Consider the following 23,850-nt stretch of genomic DNA (forward strand, 5'->3'; position numbering starts at 1 on the left):
AGAATAAATGTGTTTGTTTTTATGTTTGCCATTATTCTGAAATCGTACAGCAATTACTATGAATTGGTGGGATTGCATCTGGAATATCCATATACAGTTTAAAACATATATATATTTTGCATAATGGGGTTGCAACAACTGATTCCTAGAATGTCAGGTTTGCCAAAGTGCTCAAAGTCTGTATTTTGAGCAGTTCCCAAGAACGAGAGGCAATCTCCCTGAAATTGACAAAATTCATACAGGACATTCTTGAACAGACACAGGAAGGATATTACCCTTGAATAAGAAAGTAGGACAAGGAGTCAAAGTTTCAGAATAAGGGACAAGTCAGGACTGATAAGAATGTTCTTCATGCAATTATGTTCGAATAATAGAGTGGATGTGGAGAGAATGTTCCACTCGTGGGAGAGTCTAGGACTAGAGGTCATAGCCTCAGAATTAAAGGATGTTCTTTTAGGAAGGAGATGAGGAGAAATTTCTTTAGTCAAGAGGCTGGAGAATCTGTGGAATTCTTTGCCACGGAAGGCTGTGGAGACCGTCAGTGGATATTTTTAAGGCAGAGATAGACAGATTCTTGATTAGTACAGGTGTCAGAGGTTATGGGGAGAAGGCAGGAGAATGGAGTTAGGAGGGAGATAGATCAGCCATGATTGAATGGCAGAGTAGACTTGATGGGCCGAATGGCCTAATGCTACTATTATTCATAGAAACATAGAAAATAGGTGTGGGAGTAGACCATTCGGCCCATCGAGCCTGCACCGCCATTCAATATGATCATGGCTGATCATCCAACTCAGTATCCCATACCTGCCTTCTCTCCATACCCCATGATCCCCTTAGCCACAAGGGTCACATCTAACCCTCTTAAATACAGCCAATGAACTGGCCTCAACTACCTTCTGTGGTAGAGAATTCCAGAGATTCTCATTATGATGTATGTTTTTGAAATTATTTTTCCTGGAGGGATGAGAAGGCTTCAATAAAATCAATGATCAAAGGATTTCTGGAAAGTAATGGAATTAAGAAATATTGGGATAGTTCAGTATCATTGCAGACCTGCACTATCGCAGATCATTGCACAGTCTATTTGTGCGACTCGTTGACTTATTTCAATTTTGTCATATCTTTTTCCCTGCTCCAATTCTAGCTGGAAGTATTGTTTTATGTTGTCATGCTTTTCCTTTCAGACAGTTGTCGATATACATTTGACTACATTTTATTTGCCTCGTCTTTACTCTCCAACTTCCCAAATTTCCTCTTATCAGAACCTGTCCCCTCTCACCATCCCCCATAATTTAGTTCAAAGCTTTATCTACGGCCCTGGTTATTCCATTTACCGAGTCACTGATTTCAGCCTGATTCTAGTGAAGTCCCAATACGACTAGAGGCACATTTCCCCTGCACATTCTTTCGGATCTTTTGACCCTATAATAATTTACATATGGTTCAAGTAGTAATCTAGAGATAACCGTAACAGTGCTTTTGCATTTTAAATCTAGCCCCTAGCTGCTCATTTCCCTTGCTGAGATCCAACTTGTTTGTCACATCTCTGAAAGTGTTTCTCACACGTTCTGCAAAAACTGGATCTTTCCCTTCAAACCCCAAGCTCCTCTCCAGGCTTCGGGGAAACAGTCTTAATCCTTGCTTTAACTGGGTAACGACCTTCTCAACTCTGACTGGTGGCTGTAGCGAGTAGCAACACACTACTGCGCAGTCATAACTGCCAAAAAAGCCATGACGTAGTTGTATAGACATTTATGGTGAAACTGCATCTGAAATCGGTGGTTCGTAATCAGCCGAAAGCCAAAACATGTGGTCAGGTGTTTACTCTTTTCAAATATATTTCCTCCATCATAACTGAGCGTGAAACCAGAATCTATCACAACATAATTGATCACCTACCCAAATATACGCTTTGCTGATTGCCAAATTGTGTCTGATTGTGGCTCAGGATGCTTTGCTCAAAGTAGGTGCTACGTAAATGCAAGTTGTTTTTCAGATGACATTTTGTGGATAAAGCATCTTCAGAAGACTTTGCATTTGCACATGAAAAATCTAAGTGTTGCAGTACGAAAGACAACAGATCAAATCATATTAGTCCACTTCCAAAACCTGCATGTGAAAAGGGTCCATCTCACTGGCTTTTTAAATTCCACAATTTAAATTGTTTTTAATGTGTTTGAATTCAGAAACATTTGAAAACTTAAAACGATTAAATAATTGAAATTTGAAAAATCATTAATAATTAGAAACATTATAAAGAAACAAACTGATGATACTTCACAAAAAGATGCTTTCATTTTATCTCCCAACTAATCCTTTGTCCTATTCCACGGTTGAGTCACAGATCTTGAGCCAGCTCCAATTTGGTCTACTGAACTCATTGGAGTCTCAGACCTCCCTGTTTGACAGTTCATAAGTTTGGAACGTACAGTTTCAACGGTTGAATGCAGGCATTTCTCACCAGCACTGGAACAAAAATTGAAACAGCAACATCTGACTCAATTGGGTCACCAGAGAGAAATGGCAGAGACAGAGAAAAGTATGACATGTGGATTAAATATTAGAGATAATTTCAACACATTCTGCTAGAATTTTGTATTTTATTTCTAAAAGTAATGGGGACTGTGTAAGAATAGTTGCCAAATGCTTACACATCAAAACAGAACTCATGATAGACCAAGAGAAGGATTTCCCATTGGACAGTTACATCCATAAATGCTTTCACTACCCTTCCAGATCATATTGTAAACATTTTTTATCGCACATCTCTTGGTCATCACTTTGAAGATTCGGTAGGTCTTGTCAGATCGAGTGCAGGTTTGCGGCAAAATGATCACCTCGTCTACATTTTGTCTTGCTGACATAAAGGCAGGCACATCAAGAGAACCAAATTCATTAGATAAGGTCAGATGAGGTGGTAGGGACCCTTTACCTCTCTCGGAAGGACTGCTGGTGAACCTGGATGGATGCAAGGGAGATATTGGGACAAATGTTGCAACTGGCCTGCTGGATCTCCCGGCAACCATTTCCTATATTGAAATTTCTGTCCTGGCTATTGCCAAAGTGAAGTCACGTACAAACTGGAGGGGCAGCACCTCATATTGCACTTGGGTAGTTTACAACCCAATGGTAGAACAATTAATTTAATTTTACGCAACTCACCTACAACAATCTTTTCCCCTTCACCATTCCCCTTCCACTGTATCCACCTATCACTTCAAGCTTTATCCCACCCCCTCCTCTCCTTCAGCTTTCTTCTCTGATTAGAGTTAGTCGGAAGAAGGATCACAACCTGGAATGTCGTTTGTCTCTGCAGCCAAAAGGGGAGGTTGGATTGTTTGTCTGATGCATCAGAGGGCAAAGGAACCCACATGCATGCATATCTTGTTAACAAGGGAGGTAGTGGAAGCAGATATGATAGGAATGTCTAAGACACATTTAAACAATCTTATGAAAACAGAGAATGGAGTAACACAGACCATGTGTAGGCAGATTTTATTTTGTAGGTGGATTTTTTTGCTTCTGTGTACTGTTTTTAGGGTTTTAAATTATGTTGAATAGATTTTGGCAACATTTCAAACATCTTTTTGAGTTTTCACTTACCCATCAATTGCAATACCCCAATTGTCTTATTTCATTACTAAGAAAACAAATCAAGATTATTCGAGATTATCATTTCTAAAATTGTCACTACTGTTATTTGACTAAATGGAGTAATTACGGAGGTTTCCCGGTCTCATTTTAAAACTAAACGATGTACGTGCAAGGCCAATGAATCTTAAAGCGAGTAAAAGAGAAGGAATGGCTTAAAAAACCCACAGCAGGAATACTGCAGACAATTCTGGGTATTTCCATTAGAGGAAGAATGTTACAGCAACTGGAAGGGTTAAAAAATCTGCATTGCAAGATTATACTTAAAGGTTCATGGCACTTCATCATTATCATCAAAAATATTCAAGATGGAGAAATTATTCCAGGGAATTAGAGATTAAAGAGCAATCAATTGATGGCACTTAGAACTGAAATAATTAACAAGATACACGAGGAAGGACTTGTCATTTGTTAATTGGAACAATGTTCAACAATTGTAAAATTCTATATTGGAAAATAACATTAAGGATTATGAGAAAACAAAATATGACTGAAGATTAAAACACTTACTAAAATATTTATAAGGATTGTGAAATAATGTGGAAAATAAAGTTGAAGCAAAAGTGATCAGAATATAAAAGCGTAAACGGCTCCAAGCAAAAAAAAAAAAAAAAAAAGAAAAAAAAGTGGAGGAAACTGGTGGAACTCAGCTGTCAAACAGACTTCATGGAAGGAAGTGGACAGATGATGCTGTAGGTTACAGAACATTTAGTACAAACTGGAATTCTGATTGCAAATAGTGAAACAAAACTTCAGATGCATCTCAGCATATATAAAACATCACTGCAAGAGAATTACTTGTTGTAATAAATAACTTAAATAACAACTCGCAAATTCATTACTTTACCTCAAATGTCTTTTCCACACTATTATATTCAAGCATTTACAAGTCAATCTTAGTTTCTCAACCTGGCAGTGTCCTTTACTTCCACAAATTTATTTTAAAAAGTCAAGAATTTTGAATGTACAAGTACACTCCAGCTTCATCACTTCAGAATATTTTGTTTATACATCTGCACAACACTAAAAATAGATTGGCTCCTGCAGTCAAGCATAGTTTTAGATATTAGATGACATCATAATGAGGCTATGAAATCACATAGGGCATAGATAGCATGGAGCTAGGAGACTTGTTAACGGGACACCTCGTAGAGAGGATTTTTATTATATTACATTCCTTTCTGGCCTATATCCTAAAGGATATAAGTGAATGGGCTAATAGATTGTATGCCAGAGGATGCCATGCAAACTACGTTCCTAACCAGAGACAGAGCAAATCCTTGGGAAGGCTGGAGCGAAGTAAGTTCCAATACTTACCTCAAAGCTTTCTCGCGGCAGTGTTGCACCTAACCTATAATAAACTATCAACGGGATACCAGGCAAATTAGGAACCCATCAAACTTCTGACAGCTATGTTCTAGAACCAAAATCACTTAAATTCAGTTGTCAAATGGCAGAATTCACATAATGCTTGGATTTGTGCAAGCTTCAAGCAAGCATCGACTCAGGCCAATATCAATTCATTCACAGAATGAGCGAAGGAATAACTTTCGTATTCAACATTCTCAAGACAAAATGTCCTCCAGCTCTCTGCTCCTGCTGTACAACACTGCCCTTCAATGTAAAAATCATAAGATCAAAGGAAAGATAGACCACGTCTCAAATCCCAGGAGCCACCTTTCAGGGAAGGAAGACATCCGTACTGAACCCCACCAATATATTCAATGCACCAGCACAACCTTTGGTCCACGAGGAAAAGGGCATGTAAGGATCAAATCCTCAAATTGATACTAAAATCACAACCTGGGAAGCAGCAAAAGGGCCGACCCTTCCGAAATGCTTTTAAGATCTTGCACGATCTGCAGGAGACAGCTCATGGGCCGGCTGTAGAAAGATTCCACAAATGCAATCTCTGCAAAATTCCTCCAAATTCATTGGAATAAGTCAACCCTCAACATCAAAATCATGAGCATCGAGACCCCAATTACATATCATCAGCTCTGTTAGTCAGGCAATGTTGTTTGTATGCCAAATGTTAGACGCTCAAAACTCTGACATGGGAAGAGATAACCAGATGAAGGAAGTGCTCGAAGTTTCTTTGAACAAATGCAATGTCCACAATGACTTCCGAGATCCCCAGCTGATGCCTGGTCAAAATAGAGAACAAGCCTTCAGTTTGGCACAGACCACTTCAAGTCTACGTCAAGCCTAATATAGCAGCAGTAGTGCGTCGCCATATTAACTTCCAACTTGCCTGACTGATCAAATAGCTCCCACCCCATGTAGGGAAGAGTTTGTGGGTGCCACACTGGCCTCACCAGTCAGTCAGCATGACAACAGGCCCTTTGGCCCAACTTGTCCACACCAACCACATGCCCCAACTACATTCGATCCAAATGGTCTGCATTTCACCAATATCCCTCTAAACCCATCCTATCCATGTACTAGTTCCAATTTTAATTTTGAACGCTGTGATAGTACGTGCCTCAACTACCTCCTCTGGCAGATCATTCCATACACCCATCACCTTTTGAGTAAAAAAAGTTACTCATCATGTTCCCGTGATATCTCCACCCCCCCTCACCTTAAACCAATGCCCTCTGTTTTTTTATTTCCCCAACTCTGGGGAAAAGACACCATGCATTTACCTTATATATTTCTCACATGTTCTTATACACCTCTCAGATCACCACTCATCTTGCATGGGTTCTGCAGGAGGTTGCTCCGATGCAGTCATCAATATAGCATAGAAAGATATGCATACTAATCTCTATCCTGCATTCAAATTCACTTGGATCATAGATAGACACAAAAAGCTGGAGTAACTCAGCGGGACAGGCAGCATCTCTGGAGAGAAGGAATGGATGACGTTTCGGGTCGAGACCCTTCTTCAGACTGGTTAGGGATAAGGGAAACAAGAGATATAGACAGTGATATGGAGAAATAAAGAACAATGAATAAAAGATATGCAAAAAAGTAACAATGATAAAGGAAACAGGCCATTGTTATCTGTTTCTAGGGTGAAAACGAGAAGCTAGTGTGACGGGAGGGGGAGGGGGGGGGGGAGGGGGGGGGGGGGGGAGGGGGGGGGAGGGGGGGTGGGAGGCGGAAAAGGGTGGAGATGGGAAAATGTGGCTAGTGGTGGAATCCCATTGGAGGTGGCGGACATTTCAGAGGATTATGTATAGTATGCGACGGCAAGGACTACGGGGACTCTCTGTTGCGACTAGGGAAGGAGCAAGGGTGGAGCTGTGGATTACCTAGGAGACACGAGTGAAGGCCTCATCTATGACAACTTGGACCATCTCTGATATCTTCCTACCATTTCTTGATCTCACCTTATCCATCACAGGAGATAGACTACCTACTGACATCTATTATAAACCTACTGACTCCCACAGCTTATTAGACTATACTTCTGCCCACCCTGCCTCCTGTGAAGACTCTATCCCTTATTCCGAATTCCTACATCTCCACCGCATCTGCCCCCAAGATGAGGTGTTCCAGACCAAGACATCCAAGTCCTCATTCTTTTGGGAACGGGGGGGGGGGGGAACCCCTCTTCCATCATAGATGAGGCCCTCACCAGGGTCTCCTCAATATCCAGTTACCCCACTCTTACCCCCCCTCTCCCCCTGTAGTCCCCCTAGTGCTCACATTTCGCCCCATCAGCCGTCGCATATAGCACATAATCCTCTGACATTTTCTCAATACTCTAATGAAGACTAATGTGCCGAAAGCCTTCTCCCCTACCCCACCAAGCTGTGACGCCCTTTCAAGGAACAATGTACCTGGACTCCTAGAGCCCCCTGCTCTACACCACTCGCTAACGGAATAAAAGGATATAGGGACAAATCAGGAACGCAGTACTGATTTTAGATGATCTACCATGATCATATTGAATGGCGGTGCTGGCTCAAAGGGCCGAATGGCCTACTCCTGCACCTAATTTCTATGTTTCTATGTTTCTACTCACCAGAGCCCTTCCATTCACTGTGTAGGTCCCGCCCCGGTTTAACTTCCCAAAATGCAATTCCTTACACTTCTCTGCAATAAACTCCGCCAACCATTTTTCAGACCACCTGCCCAACCAATCAAGATAGAAACATAGAAAATAGGTGCAGGAGGTACCCATTCGGCCCTTCGAGCCAGCACCGCCATTCATTGTGATCATGGCTGATCGTCCCCAATCAATAACCCGTGCCTGTCTTCTCTCCATATCCCTTGATTCCACTAGCCCCAGAGCTCTATCCAACTCTCCCTTAAATCCATCCAGTGATTTGGCCTCCACTGTCCTCTGTGACAGGGAATTCCACAAATTCACAACTCTCTGGGTGAAAACGTTTTTTCTCACCTCAGTCTTAAATGGCCTCTTCTTTATTCTAAGACTGTGGCCCCTGGTTCTGGACTCGCCCAACATTGGGAAAATTTTTCCTGCATCTAGCTTGTCCAGTCCTTTTATAATTTTATATGTTTCTATAAGATTCCCCCTCATCCTTCTAAACTCCAGTGAATACAAGCCGAGTCTTTTCAATCTTTCCTCATATGACAGTCCCGCTATCCCAGGGATCAATCTCGTGAACCTACACGGCACTGCCTCAATCACAAGGATGTCCTTCCCCCAATACCATGTACTCTAATTTTAGTCACCAGTCTCCCGTGCGGGACCTTATCAAAGGCTTTCTGAAAGTCTAGATACACAACATCCACTGGCTTCCCTTCATCCATTTTACTTGTCATATCCTCAAAAAATTCCAGAAGATTAGTCGAGCATGATTTTCCTTTCATAAATCCATGCTGACTTGGACTAATCATTTTCCTGCTATCCTGCTGAAATTTTTGACAACCATCCTCGCTATCTACAATACCACCCACTTCAATGTCATCTGCAAACTTATTAATCATGTCTTGTACGTTCTCATCTAATCATTGATACAGATGACAAACAGCGATGGGCCCAGTACCGAACCCCGAACCACACCATTAGTCACAGGCATCCATTCCGAAAAGCAACTCTACCATCACACTCAGCTTCCTTTTGGGGTGTGAGATTGCAACCTTCACGTGGTCCGCCCTGTTTTGACGAATGCAATCAACCTGGTGTGCACAATCAAATAAGATCAAATAGAACAAGTTGTCCTACAACTTTAGGCTGTGCACGCCATACGCAAGAAGAAGCTTCCTTTAATTTAAACCAATTTTCTTTCCAGTTGGAATCTCGCCTTAATCCCTCGCAATCTAACCTTTCAGAGCAGCCTAACATGCAGAACTTTGTCAAATCCATATATACTGTATGTCTACGGCTCTGCCCCCAAGAACCTTTTTGATTACATCTTCAAAACAGATGTAGATTCAAGAGACATGATCTGAGACATGATCTCCCATGTACAAAATCGTGCTGACTATCACTAATCCCTAAAAAGAGCACAAAACAGTTGCACAAGCCTCTTGATGTTTTTTTTGATGCACAAAGGTAGTTAAATCTGTCAATGGAACATCTATTGTCCATTCCTGGCTGTCAATAAAAATTATCAACTTAATGCCAAATTGAATCACATACACAGAGGAAGAGTTTAGAATGAGTCTTTCTTTATTACTTCTAAGAATTTCCCCCCTACCCAAGATGATTTTGCAAGCAATCAGATTTTACCTAGCCCCATTCACCTCATTTCAAGCAAGATGACCTAACCTAGATTAGCATTTTGGTATTTTTGATCTGAATGATTCAGTACCACAACGTTAATCAATGATTAGAAGCCAATACAAATTAAGTGCAGTTTCAAAGTTAAATGGACTACTAAACAATACAAAAAAAGCTTCAAATTGAACTTTGATGGCATAATAAATTCTAAGCTACTTTGCTGAAACTAAAAGTCCATTCTTTACCTTTTCAAAGTAATCTTGTTGCTGGATTATCAGACTTGGTTTCCATTACCACTCTCTTTAGGACAGCTCAGCTTTATGTTGTGTCCCAAGAACAGATGATATTTTACAACATTTTTGATCCTTGACCATGGATATTATGGGCGGCCAGTTGGTAGAAATGTGCTGTTTTAAAGGCACAGTTCTCAAAGGTGTAAGCATACTGTAATGAGCTCAGGCAGCTTGATTGAAGGACAAAAACACAGCCTGCTCATCCATTATTTGCTAATGCAGTCAGTCCATCGCCAGGTTGTAGTCACTGTGACATCAGAAGTCAGAAATTGTCACTCAGTGGGACTCCTATCCTTTTAATGAAACTGCTGTTTTTCCAATGACTCTGCAGGCAACAGTGAAAGCTGTTTTAATGTCATCCCCAACATTTTGCTCAAAACATGTTCCTAATTAATAGAACAATTACATATTCCAAATTAACTTTTCAGAAAGCATTGATAATGTTGAAAAGGAATATCAGTCATAAATTTACAATTGGACAATTTTGCATGTTTACTAATCAGATAGGAGTTGAGTCTTAATCAAGCATACTCCAAGCAACATAATTGTCTGCCAGATTACTTGGAACACGAGATTCGATTTTATCATCCAAGATCCAAACTAACTCTAAGTGCAAATCTAATTAAACTATTTGTAACCCATTTAACATTATAATGCATCATTTACATCAAACTTGCATTCAACTCCCCCTCCCATTCCAAATCTGAACTTTGTCTTGTGCTTTCTCCATTGCCAGAGTGAGGCCCAGCACAAATTGGAGGAACAACACCTCATATTTTGCTTAGGTAGTTTACACCCTAGCGGTATGAACATGGACTTCTCTAATATCAGATAGTCCTTGCTTTCTCCCTCCTTCCCCTCCCCCTTCCCAACTCTCCCACAAGCCTACTGTCTCTGCCTCTTCCTTTCTTTTCCCGCCCCCCTGACATCAGTCTGAAGGGTCTCGACCCAAAACGTCGCCTATTCCTTCTCTCCATAGATACTGCCTCACCTGCTGAGTTCCTCCAGCATTTTTGTCTACCTACATGAAACTAAGATAGGTTTGCAAATAATTTAAAAATGCATCTTAGAAACAGTTTTAAATTTTCACTCTTTAATTTTTAAGACATTGACACTAGTTTTGAAAAATACAAACCAGTAAAACTGGTGAGAAGTAGGGTTATAGTAGAGAAAGCAAAATGCTAACATTTCTGGGTTGACCTCAAATATGAGATTAAGCAATGATCTTACACAAATCTCTGCGTCATTTAGTTTAGTTTAGAGATACAGCATGGAAACAGACCCTTCAGTCCACCGAGTCCATGATGACCAACACGCATGTTATCCTGGTTTTGCATCCTAAACACTGGGGGCAATTTACAGAAGCCAATTAGCCTACACATCTTTGGAATATGGGTGGAAACCGGAGCACTCAGAGAAAACCTATGTGATCACAGGGAGAGCATACAAACTCTGAACAGACATCAGGATTAAACCCGGGTCCCTGTCGGTGAAAGGCAGCAACTCTACTGCTGCGGCGCTGGAAAGATAACTTTTGTACTTGCCAAAGTACAAGCATTATCAAAGATGAAAACAGAACAAAAAAAAAATCCAGCAAGTTAGGTAGCATCTATGGATTGAAAAACAGCATTAATGTTTCAGGTCAAAAGACCCTTTGACAGATCTAGGAAATAGAAAACAAACAAAATTTGTTTTAAGCTGGTGGTTCGGGGGGAGGGAAATGGGAGAGTAGTGATGAATAGGACAAAAGAATATCTGTGACTGATCGAAGTGAGGGATAACATGGGGATACGTTTTAAATGTCATCCAGTCAGAATTAGGAGCAGTTAGGTGATGATATTACGGACACAAGTATAAAGTGTTGTAAACAGCAGAGCTGCAGGACGTGCCTAGTAGTCAGGATGGTACTAATGGAAAAAAGAGGCAATATCACACACTGATGATTTACAGAAGTGACCAAATTTGACATCCGTTAGAGAACGCCACTTACTGGAAGTTGGGCAATTCAACATAATCCACAAAAGCTCCATTATGCCGAGATGCAAGATGAGGTACTGTTCCTCAAACTTACGTCTAACTTGTTATAAAAGCGAACATTGCAATGGAGAATAAAAGTGGCAAGCAACAAAAAGTTCAGGGTCACTCCTGTGAACAGGACACAGATGCTCTGCAAAGTGTTCACCCAATGTGTGATCTATGTAGTTCCCATTGTGAACACAAAATGCGCAACCATGAATCACAAGTTTAAATGTGTCTGGAAAGATGGCAAAATGGTTTGTGTTCTTGGATTGGGGGGGGCGCTCAGGGAGGTGCAGAAGATGCAATACCTGTCTACCCTTACCCCTACAACTTGAAAACATATTTTTCCCCCCTTTACCCACAGATCTGAAATGTTAACTTTCTTTCCACTGACACTGCCTGACCTGCTGAATATCTCTACGTTTTTTTTTAATATATGAAGTAGATTATTTAATATCCCAAAAATGAGAAATGTCACAGAATAAATAGTTGACATCCTCCTCCATTAGTTCATCTGAAATTACTCAATATATACAGCTTAGACTCACCTTTAAGTTAATTCAGCAAGATATCCTTAATATTATGATAACATTTCAATCAGCGCAATTAGTAAATAACTATATTAGAATTGGAAGAATTGTACAGAGAAGCAGCAACAATATTTTCATCCAAGTGGTGGCAGGTTTATGAAATGGTGTTGGAAGCTGAAGCCTTGATCACATTTAAAGAACATTTGGAGATGTACTGAAAGAACTGACTTAGTTAGTTAGTCAAGCTTATGCCTGGTGCCAGGGGGTGGAATTGAAGTTATTTTTTGACCAGAAAAAAGATGAGTGGTTTGAATATGTTGGAAACTTTCCATGAGTCACAAGGCTGATCCACATGGTTGCCTTACAGATAGAGCTAAAGAAGAATACTTAACCAGAAGTGGGCACAACTTAACATTTGAAGGAAAATAATGTACACATCTCGGCTCTCCTGTTTTTTTGTAATAAAATTAAATCAAGAGAAAATGAACATTGTCCAGAATTTTGAGATTTCACTTTGCCTCCGGTCTCATTTTCACAATTATCTAGTCAGAGGGCGGTGACTAATTCTTTAGTCAGAGGGTGGTGAATTTGTGCATTTATTGGCAACAGAAGACTGTGGAGGCCGTCAATGGACATTTTTATGGCAAAGATGGATAGTTTCTTGATTAGCACGGGTGTCAAGGGTTCTGGGGAGGAGGCAGGAGAGTGGGGTTTGGAGGGAGAGATAGATCAGCAATGATTGAATGGCGGAGTAGACTTGATGGACCGAATGGCCTAATTCTGCTCCTAGGATCTATTTTTGACCCCCTCTTCTGCACCTCCATCACAATAAATTCTTGAGGCAATTTAAAGTTGAAGTAGGAAGTGAAATAAGCACTTGTTAAACATTGCTCCAAGGCAGTTCTGACTTCAAAAATTAACAACATGTGCAAAGGTCCATTTTCTAAATTTGCCCGCACCAATTCCTTCTTTAGCCATTTGGTTAAAATGTCCCCCAGTATTTTCAGAAATACGTTTAGTTTTGAATCTGCATCCGATCTGTTTTCCAGAAAACCTCAATGTACTGGAGAGCTTCACGTAAAGGTGCCGAGTGCTCAATATATTATTTCCTTGTGCCGAGAAAATTAATTTTAAAGAAAACTGACTAAATTATTTTTTCTTTTCCTCCTTCCAGTACCGAGAAGGAAGACACCATATACAAAAGTAATGATGATAATATATTTTTGTTTAAGAAGGAACTGCAGATGCTGGAAAATCAAAGATAGACAAAAATGCTGGAGATACTGGTGAGGCAGCATCTGTGGAGTGAAGGAAAAAGGCAACGTTTCGGGACGTTCTTCAGATAATATATTTCATCAGGATGTAATCCATGTATACAGTATATAGTAAATAATGCTTAGGATTTTTTTTCATGTACGGAAATCCCAATTACTCCAAAGGAGGATATAGGCTATACAGACCTCCACTTGGAGATACTACGATGCAAGACAAAGTTTTGAAAGCTTTCTGCTTTAAGATGATTACACGGACAGCAATTCAGGAATAACTCTAATCGCTTATTCTAGGAAAGACGACATTCAGAGGATATCGTATTCAAACACACCCATCGCGCATACTCAATGTCCTTGATGATTAGAGTTTGTCTTCAACCACTGGCTCTATCTTTATACAATTGAATGCCATTCTAGGCTACTTTGGAGAACAGTTAAGAGGTAATTATGGTAGGCCATAATGGTAATAATAAGTTTCCTTGCCAAAAGACCATCAGGGTTTTTCTTGAGATCAAAATATTACATTTGCCTTTTAAGTTCTTTTTGGAATTTCGTCAGCCGAATTCTAATTCTTAGACTAACGCAGTAGAATTTCTCAAATTCTGTGTATTTTTAGTTCGAGCTTGATTACCAATACTGCACTACCACATCTACTAGCAAAGCTCTTAATTCTAACATTCTAACTCGATTTTCAGCTGTACTCGCAAATCATGAAATGGCAACAGCACAGAAGAGGAGCATCAAGTCAGAACAATGCAGCAAGGTCCACTTCACACTTTCTTGTAGTCATGCAATATTATTTTTCAGCCACTTTTGAAAATCACAATCTAATCTGTCATCCAATATACTGAGACATTAATCATTCACTTCTTAGAAAGTTTTTGCCTTGCAGCACTTTTCCTAATTACCTTAAATCGAGCCCCGCTCCCCCCAGGTTCTCCATTGCTCCACCAATGGGAACATCAATCAACCCCTAATAGCTTTCTGTTTAAGAAGAAACTGCAGATGCTGGAAAATCGAAGGTAGAAAAAAATGCTGGAGAAACTCAGCGGGTGAGGCAGCATCTACAGAGCGAAGGAAATAGGCGACGTTTCGGGTCAACAGCTTTCTTATTATTTTGTGCTTCTTTACGACAACTTAACTCCAACATGAACAATTCAAATCTCTTCAGCCTTCCTTTCTATGCAAATCATTAATTCCAGAAACCATTCAGCAAGTTTAACTTGCACCTGCCCCAAGGCCTTTACCTAGTTCCTGTATCTTATATTTCAGGCTTCTTTACAATCTCTTTTCAAAGTCAATTAAAAATCTGTAGGATTCAATCATATGTATTACTCACAACAAAACATTTTAATAAACCAAAGCATCGACAAATGCCGTAAAGTATTTTGCTATGGAAAAGGAAGAAAAATATAAAAACTAACCAGAACAGGAGAGTGAATAAGGAAGGAAAGCATGTCAAAGAGTATAAAACAATATTGATCAATGTGGATCAAAACTGGAAGTATTCAGTTCATTCAGAAAGTATTCAGACCCCTTCACTTTTTCCACATTTTGTTACGTTACAGCCTTAATCTAAAATTGATTAAATTCATTTTTTTATCATCAATCTACACACAATACCCCAGAATGAAGAAGCGAAAACAGGCGTTTAGAAAATTTTTGCCAGGTAATTAAAAATAAATAACTGAAATATCACATTTACATAAGTATTCAGACCTTTTGCTATGACACTCAAAAATGAGCTTGGGTTCATCCTGTTTCCATTGATTATCCTTGAGATGTTTCTACAACTTGATTGGTGTCCACCAGTGGTAAATTAAATTGATTGGTCATGATTTGGAAAGGCATGATTTGGAAAGGCACACACCTATCTAAGGTCCCACAGTTGACAGTGCATGTCAGAGCAAAAACCAAGCCATGAAGAGGAAGGAATTGGCCGTAGACCTCCGAGACAGGATTGTGTTGAGACACAGATCTGGGGAAGGGTGTAAAACACTTTCTGCAGCATTGCAGGTTCTGAAGAGCATAGTGGCCTCCGTCATTCTTAAATGGAAGAAATTTGGAACCACCAGGACTCTTCATAGAGCTGGCCGCCCAATCAATCTGAGCAATCGGGGGAGAAGGGCCTTGGTCAGGGAGGCGACCAAGAACCTGATGGTCATTCTGACAGAGCTCCAGAGTTCCTCTGTGGAGACGGGAGAACCTTCCAGAAGGACAACTATATCCGTAGCACTCCACCAATCAGGCCCTTATGGTAGAGTGGCCAGACGGAAGTCACTCCTCAGTAAAATGCCCGCTTGGAGTTTGCCAAAAGGCATGAGAAACAAGATTCTCTGGTCTAGGGAAACCAAGATTGAACTCTTTGGCCTGAAGGGAGGAAACCAGGCACCACTCATCACCTGGCCAATACCATACCTACGGTGAAGCATGGTGGTGGCAGCATCATGCTGTGGGGATGTTTTTCAACGGCAAGACCTTGGAGACTAGTCAGGATCGAGGGAAACATGAACGGAGTAAAATACGGAAAGATCCTTGATGAATACCTGCTCCAGAGCGTTCTGGACCTCAGACTGGGGCGGAGGTTCACCTTCCAACAGGACAACCCTAAGCACACAGCCAAGACAACGCAGGAGTGGCTTCATGACACGTCTGCGAATGTCCTCGAGTGGCCCAGCCAGAGCCCGGACTTGAACCCAATCAGACGTCTCTGGGGGGACCTGAAAATAGCTGCGCATCGACGCTCCCCATCCAACCTGACAGAGCTTGAGAGGATCTGCAAAGAAGAAGAGGAGAAATTACCCAAATACAGGTGCTCCAAGCTTGTAGCGTCATACCCAAGAAGACTTGATGCTGTAATGGCTGCCAAAGGTGCCACAAAGTACTGAGTAAAGGGTCTGAATACTTATGCAATGTGATATTTCAGTCATTTCCTTTTAATTACATTGCAAACATTTCTGAACACCCGTTTTCACTTTTTTTATTATGGGGTATTGTGTGTAGATTGATGAATAAAAAAATGGATTTAATCCATTTTAGAATAAGGCTGTAACGTAACAAAACGTGGAAAAAGTGAAGGGGTCTGAATATTTTCTGAATGCACGGTAACAAAAGAATGGGTTGCATTATTTCAAATCATAAACATTACTTTTAGGGAGGTTTACAAAAAAAGTCATTGAACTAACCTGGCATTGGAAATCATTTGTTTATCATTTTCAAGTTACCAAATGTTAGACAAATTCCAATAATCTGTACAACTTCCAAGCTTACGCAATAGTTCACCAGATCAGAGATTTTGAAAGAAAATTGTCTTCCTGATATTACCAGAACCTGTTGACAAAGAAAGCCATTCCTAATCAAATACTGGTGTTGCTGGTTTTAGCACATGAACAAGGCAAGAATATAAACATTTCTCTTTGCAAATGGCATCAACCCATATAGGATTAAGACATTCAATTTTGCAGCATTCTTAATATTACAGCTTTTTCAGATGAGGAGCAAGAGTAAATATACCAATAACTGTGGAATTTGGGATCTTGCATTTTTAACTCCCAAAGGCACTGCCCAAGAAAATTAGTAAGGGTGTAACCGTTGCTGCTCAAAGACGCGTTGGCCCCAATAGGCCCAAACTATTGGGGCCAATGTGTCTAAACTACAATGTGAGCAGCAACATTTTCATCTGTGGCCAAATATATGTTATGAACCCTGCCTCAGATGAGAGTTATGCACTCATGTTCTTTTCAGAATTTGAGCAATTCACTGGAATTTAATGTAGGATGAATGGAATATCACATTCTAGATGTATTTATTCTAGTTAATTCTAGAATACAAACTAGTTTATTCTAGTCTAATTGTAATTGAAAAGAGATAGCAAAAAAGCTTGAAATTGGGCTTAAGGAACTAGGTGAATGTATTGTACAACTGCTTTAAAAAGATGGACAGTGGACCAACTACTTTGATGTGACAGCCAATAAGGCACATCACCAGATCTATTTCTGGAGAGACCAAGGAAATTCAACATATCTCCAAAAGCTTGCATAAACTTCTACAGAAGCACCATAGAAACTATATGGTAGGGACTGCCCAAGAAATTGCAGAGAGTTGTCAATGTAGCCCAGTCCATCACACCAGTCTTAGCACCATTGACTCTATCTGCACTTTACACTGCCTCGGAAAAGCAACCAACATAATCAAAGACTCGTCCCACCCCAGTCATTCCTTATTTTCTCCCCTCCTCCCAACCTTCCCCACACCGTCTAACAGAAGGTACAGAAGCATGCACCACCAGACTCGGGAGGAGCTTCTTCCTCTGTTATCAAGCTTCCGAATAGTCATTCCATAAGTTTGGATACTCCGATTCACTTCTACCCACTGTGGATATTGGACTTTATCCGTATGAATATTGGATATGCGTAGGAAGGAACTTCAGGTCATGGTTTACACTGAAGATAGACATAAAATGCTGGAGTAACTCAATAAACGGATATTTCTGGCCAAACCCCTTCTTCAGACAGAGAGAAACTAGAGGAATGAAAAGGTTAAGCACAAAATTAGACCCAGCATCGATGACCTCAGAAAGTTGGAGCCCACAATGTTTTATTGTTGTTCTACCCATCCTCACATTGTAAAAACATCTGGACCTAAAGAATAGATAAGAGTTTAACAGAATATGCAGGGATACTCAGCATATCAGGGAGGATGCAGGGAAAGAAACAGCTTTAAAACCTATAGATCAATAACCAATAGTCTAACCAGAAATTAATCGATCTAAAACATGACTGTTTCACTCTCCGTTTGGAGAGTTACACAGCACTTTCTGCTGATAGAATTTTTTTTTCATGGGATACGGATTTTGTTGGCCATTTCCGAGGACAGATTGGTCATTTCAGAGGATAACTGACCGCGAGACATAATGCCGGGTCTGGAGTCGCTAAAGAACACAGAAGTGATGATTCATATTTATGAGACAGAACTACTGTAGTGCAAGTTTTAAGGGCTAATGCAAACTAATTTCTAATTAGACCATGTTAACTGCACATAGGTTTCTCCAAGTTAACTGGCAAATCAGATTTTTTTTATTGTAGTTCCATCAATTTTATAATACTCTTGTCAACTCATTGCTTTGTAGAATTAGGCCATTTGGCCCAAACGAGTCGCTCCACCATTTGATCATTGCCAATCTATTTTACCCTCTCAACCCCATTGTCTTGCATCCTTCCTTTAAACTGTGACACCCTGATTAATCAAGAACCTATCAAACTCAATTTCAGAAATACCCAATGTCTCCACAGCCGACTGTCTCAATGAATGCCATAAATTTACCACCCTCTGGCTAAATAAATTCTTCTTGAATTCCATTCTAAAGGAACAGGCCCTTTTATTTTGAGGCTGTGCCCTCTGGTCCTAGACTCCCCCACGAGTGGCAACATCCTCTCTTTATCCACTCCATCTACACCTTTCATTATTTGGTGGGTTTAAATGAGATCCCCCCCCCCCCCCCCCCCCTCCCCCATCCTCCTAAACACCAGCAAGTACAGGCCCAGAACCATCAAATGATCTTCACATTAACCCAATAACACCATGATCATTAACATAAACATCCTCTGAATCCTCTCCAACACCAGCACATCCTTCCTCAGAGAAGGGGCACAAAACAGCTCACAGGCGTCAGAGGTTATGGGGGGGGGGGGGGGGGGGGGGGAGAATGGGGTTAGGCAGGATGGGGTTAGGAGGGGGAGAGATAAATCAGCCATGATTGAACGGCAGAGTTTACTTGATGGGCTGAATGGCCCAATTCTACTTCCATCACTTATGACATGACAATATTGAATACGTGGCCAAACCAGCATCTTATAAAGCCCCAGCATTACACCAGTGTTTCTTAATTCCAGCGTTCTTGAAATAACATTGCATTTGCCTTCCTTACTACCGGCTCAACCTGCAAATTAATCTTTTGGGAATCATGCCCAAGTCCCCTCTGATTTCTGAATCATCTCCCCATTTAGAAAATAGTACACAAATGTATTCTTCTCCCAAAGAATTTCAATAAATATTATTTTTTACATAATCGATTTGGAAATGGACACGAGAGAATAATTACAAAATTACAAAAGAACTGTTGTTCACACAACATACGAAGAGTTATTAACATTGTCAACAACATTTTCAACAGAAGATCCAGTTTTCCTCCCTATTTTCTGGACAAAACTGCAGTCATTCTTCTAGAATAATTCATATTCATCAGCAAACATTTTAAGAAAGAAAGCCGGAAAAAAAAATGGGCAATAAGGTTTCATAAATTTGTTCTGGTGATACTGGGTTCATGACTGTTTTAACAGGAAAAGATAAATGAAAGAAAGGATACAAGCGTTTTGGGAGAAAATAAGCATAATTTGAAACAGTAATCTGGAAGTACAACAGATTCTGGAAGTACAATTTCTTGGGGGGCAAGGGGGGCATTGGGAAAATCAGTGCACGTGATAGTGGAAATCCCATCATTTGAAGTTGGTGAAGGCCTGGCTCTTGAGCCATTGCAGCTTGTGTGGTCCTTCCATTATGTTTCTACGTGGAGTTCCAGAAGTCAGACTCCGTGATAAGGGGTGGGAGATTGCAAGCTTCACGTGGTCCGCCCCGTTTCAACGAATGTAATCAACCTGGCGTGCACAATCAAATAAGATCAAATAGAACAAGTTGTCCTACAACTTTAGGCTGTGCATGCCATACGCAAGACGAAGAAGAAGAACTCAGTTATAAGGGAACAGTCATACACATTCTAGTCAGGGTCATATACTTGTGAAGGGATATGCAAAGTGTGAAGGGATCTAATCTTCTGAGCAGCTGTGTACTTGTTAGTCATAAGCTCATAAGCGATGAGCAGAATTAGCCCACTCGGCCCATCAAGTCTACTCCGCCATTCAATCATGCTGATCTATCTCTCCCTCCTAACCCCGCATTCTCCTGCCTCCTCCCCATAACCCCCGACACCTGTACTAATCAAGAATCTATCTCTGCCTTAGTCATGGACCTGCTCTTCCAAAAATAATAATCATAAATTTGTCATTCGAACATGTAAGTATACATTTGAATGAAATGTTGTTCCTCACGGGGCTGAGGTGCAAGGTGCATAGTGGTTGATATTGATGCAAGGTGCCAGTGCAGTGCATGTGTGTTTTAGTTGGGTGTATGTGTGTGTTGGGGGGCATCAGGGTGTTTGTCATTGAAACAGCCAGGGGGAAGAAACTGTTGCACATCATGGTATTGCTGGCCTTGATGCTCCAGTACCTCGTGCCGGACAGCAGAGGGGCAAAGAGCCCATGGGAGGGGCAGGAGGAGTCCTTTATAATGTTGGAGGCTTTTCAGAGACATGTTTTGTTGAAAATGTCCAGAATGGATCGGAGAGGCTCCCCGATAAAGTTTTCCGCTGTCTTGACTAATTGCTGCAGGGTCTTCCTGCCTGACGCTGTGCAGTTCCCGTACCAGACGGTGATGCAGCATGTCATGACGCCCTCTATGGAACCTCTGTTGAACATAGAGAGGATGGGTGGGGGAAGCCTCCCTCAATTCAGCCTCCTGAGGAAGTACAGCCTCTGTTGAGCCCTCCCGGCCAGGTGCGTGGTGTTGAGACACCAGGAAAGGTCATCAGCAAGGTGTACCCCTAGGAATTTGATGTTGCTCACTCTCTCCACGCTGGAGTCGTTGATGTGCGGGGGGGGGGGGGGGGGGGGGGGGGGGGAGTGGACAGCCTGCGTTCTCCTGAAGTCTATGATCAGCGTTTGGTCTTGGCGATATTTAGGGACAGATTGTTGTCATCACACCAGTTCACAAGCTGCGCCACTTCCTCTTTGTAGGCAGTCTCGTTGGTGTCTCTGATGAGGCCCATCAGTGTCATCTGCGTATTTGATTATTTGCTTGGTGTTGTGTTTGACGGCACAGTCGTGGGTAAGTAGTGTGAATAGTAGTGGACTAAGCACACAGCCTTGGGGGGGGGGCTCCAGTATTCAGGACGATGGTTATAATCCTGATGCAGGGTTTCATCCCAAAAAATTGACAATTCCAAGAAGCAGATGGTGCTCAACCCACTGAATTCCTCCAGTAGATTGTTTGTTGCTCCAGATGCCAGCATCTGCAGTCTCCTGTCTCCGCTGGGCATTATTAGATTGGTGTTTAATTTTACATCATAAGAGGTTTATTTGAATTTCAGCAGCAGATAATAATAATCCATCATTGAGCCAAGTTTTCTTCATTTTGATTATAATGTTTCCAGTGAAATTGTAAAGAAGAGGTCGCATTTAGAGTATTGTGTTCAGATCTAGGCACCACGTTATGGGAAAGATGTTCTCAAGCTGGAAAGGGTACAGAAAGAAATTACGAAGATGCTGCCAGGACGAGAAGGGCTGAGCCATAGGGAGAGGTTGAGTAGACTGGGACCCTATTCCTTGAAGCGCAGGAGGATGAAGGGTGATCTTACTGTCACTGTATATCATGTTGTCATTTGCGGGCGGAGCACCAAGGCAAATTCCCTGTGTGTGAATACTTGGCCAAAAAACATTCATTCATCTTATAGAGGTGCATAAAATCACCCTATCCCTTAGGTGGCCTATCCCTTATTCTTACATTGTGACTGCTGGTTCTAGACTCCAACATCGGGAACACTTTTCCTGCATCTAGCCTGTCCAATTCCTTAAGAATTTTATGTTTCTAAACGATCCCCTCTCATCCTTCTAAATTCCAGTGAACATAAGCCCAATGGATCCATTCTTTCATCATATGTCCGTCCCGCCATCCCGGGAATTAACCTGGTGAACCTCCGCTGCACTCCCTCAATAGCAAGTGTCCTTCCTCAAATTAGGAGACCAAAACTGCACACAATACTCCAGGTACGGTCTCACCAGGGCCCTGTACAACAGTAGGACCTCCTTGCTCTATACTCAAATCCTCTCGCAATGAAGGGCATAATGCCATTTGCTTTCTTCACTGCCTGCTGTACCTGCATGCTTACTTTCAGTGACTGGTGTACAAGGACACCCAAGTCTCGTTACACCTTTCCTTTTCCTAATCGGACACCATTCCGATAACAATCTGCCTTCTTGTTCTTGCCACCAAAGTGGATAACCTCACAATTATCCACATTATACAGCATCTGCCCACTCACCCAACCTATCCAAGTCACCCTGCAGCCTTAGAGCATCCTCCTCGCAGCTCACCCTGCCACCCAGCTTTGTGTCATTCGCAAACTTGGAGATGTTACATTTAATTCCCTTGTCTAAATTGTTAATATATATTGTAAATAACTGGGGTCCCAGCACCGAGCCTTGCGGCACCCCACTAGTCATTGCCTGCCATTCTGAAAAGGACCCGTTAATTCCAAGCCTTTGCTGCCTGTCTGCCAACCAGCTCTCTATACATTTCAATACCATGTGCTCCAATTTTGCACACTAATCTCTTGTGTGGGACCTTGTCAAAGGCTTTTTGAAAGTCCAGATACACCACATCCACTGATTCTCCCTTATCCATTCTACTTGTTACATCCTCAAAAAATTCCAGAAGATTAGTAAAACATGATTTCCCCTTCATAAATCCATGCTGACTTTGACCGATCGCATTACTGCTTTCCAAATGCGCTGCTATTACACCTTTTCTAATTGACTCGAGCATTTTCCCCACTGCTGATGTCAGGCTAACTGGTCTATAATTCCCTGTTTTCTCTCTCCCTCCTTTCTTAAAAAGTGGAGTTACATTAGCTACCCTCCAGTCCACAGGAACTGATCCTGAATCTATAGAACATTGGAAAATGATCACCAATGCATCCACAATTTCTAGGGCTACCTCCTTGAGTACTCGGGGATGCAGACCATCAGGCCCTGGGGATTTATCTACCTTCAGTCCCAACAGTTTACCCAACACCATTTCCTGACAAACACGGATTTCCTTCAGTTCCTCCCTCCCAGTAGATGCTCGGTCCCCTGGTATTTCTGGGAGATTGTTTGTGTCTTCCTTAGTGAAGACAGAATCAAAGCACTTGTTTAAGTGGTCTGCCATTTCCTGGTTTCCCCATTATAAATTCACCTTTCTGATTGCAAGGGACCTACATTAGTTTTCACTAATCTTTCCCTCTTCACATATCTTCACAAACACAAGTTGAATTCCTATACTCACACAGTACCTCAGGATCATTAACAATTTGCTTCTCGTTCAGTTTTGAGGGTTCTGAGATGGCTGCTGAGGCTTCCATAGTTGATTTGATGGTTGTTAGCTGGGCACATAGTTTTAGATGGTATTGAGCATAGTTTTAGATGGTATTGAGCATTATTGAGAGCCTCAATACTATCTTGAACGCCTCTTGTCCATTTTTATGGTCATGGGCCAGAAACCAGTGAGGTTGTGCAATTCAAGGAGGTTTGGACTTCTTCTTCTCTTCAGTCACTTGGTAACTTATTTCCATA

The 23,850-nt window shown here is 41.3% G+C and overlaps 1 protein-coding gene across 14 annotated transcripts in view; it reads right to left on the minus strand.

Moving 5' to 3' along the window:
• Positions 1-23,850, minus strand: part of LOC129696036 (atos homolog protein B) — a 106,219-nt gene that overhangs the window by 44,475 nt on the left and 37,894 nt on the right. For 8 of the 14 annotated variants that reach the window (XM_055633466.1, XM_055633464.1, XM_055633452.1 and 5 more), the window contains one exon: positions 16,594-16,738. The exons of 5 other annotated variants lie outside the window; for them this stretch is intronic. In XM_055633466.1, coding sequence (XP_055489441.1) covers positions 16,594-16,600 — 7 coding nt within the window. In that variant the 5' untranslated portion in view covers positions 16,601-16,738. Of the gene's footprint in view, positions 1-9,540; positions 9,914-16,593; positions 16,739-23,850 lie in introns of all 14 variants that reach the window. One more of the 14 variants, XM_055633483.1, reaches the window with a different exon arrangement.

Source organism: Leucoraja erinacea, chromosome 1, assembly GCF_028641065.1.
Source record: "Leucoraja erinacea ecotype New England chromosome 1, Leri_hhj_1, whole genome shotgun sequence".
NCBI classification, from domain to species: Eukaryota; Metazoa; Chordata; class Chondrichthyes; order Rajiformes; family Rajidae; genus Leucoraja; species Leucoraja erinaceus.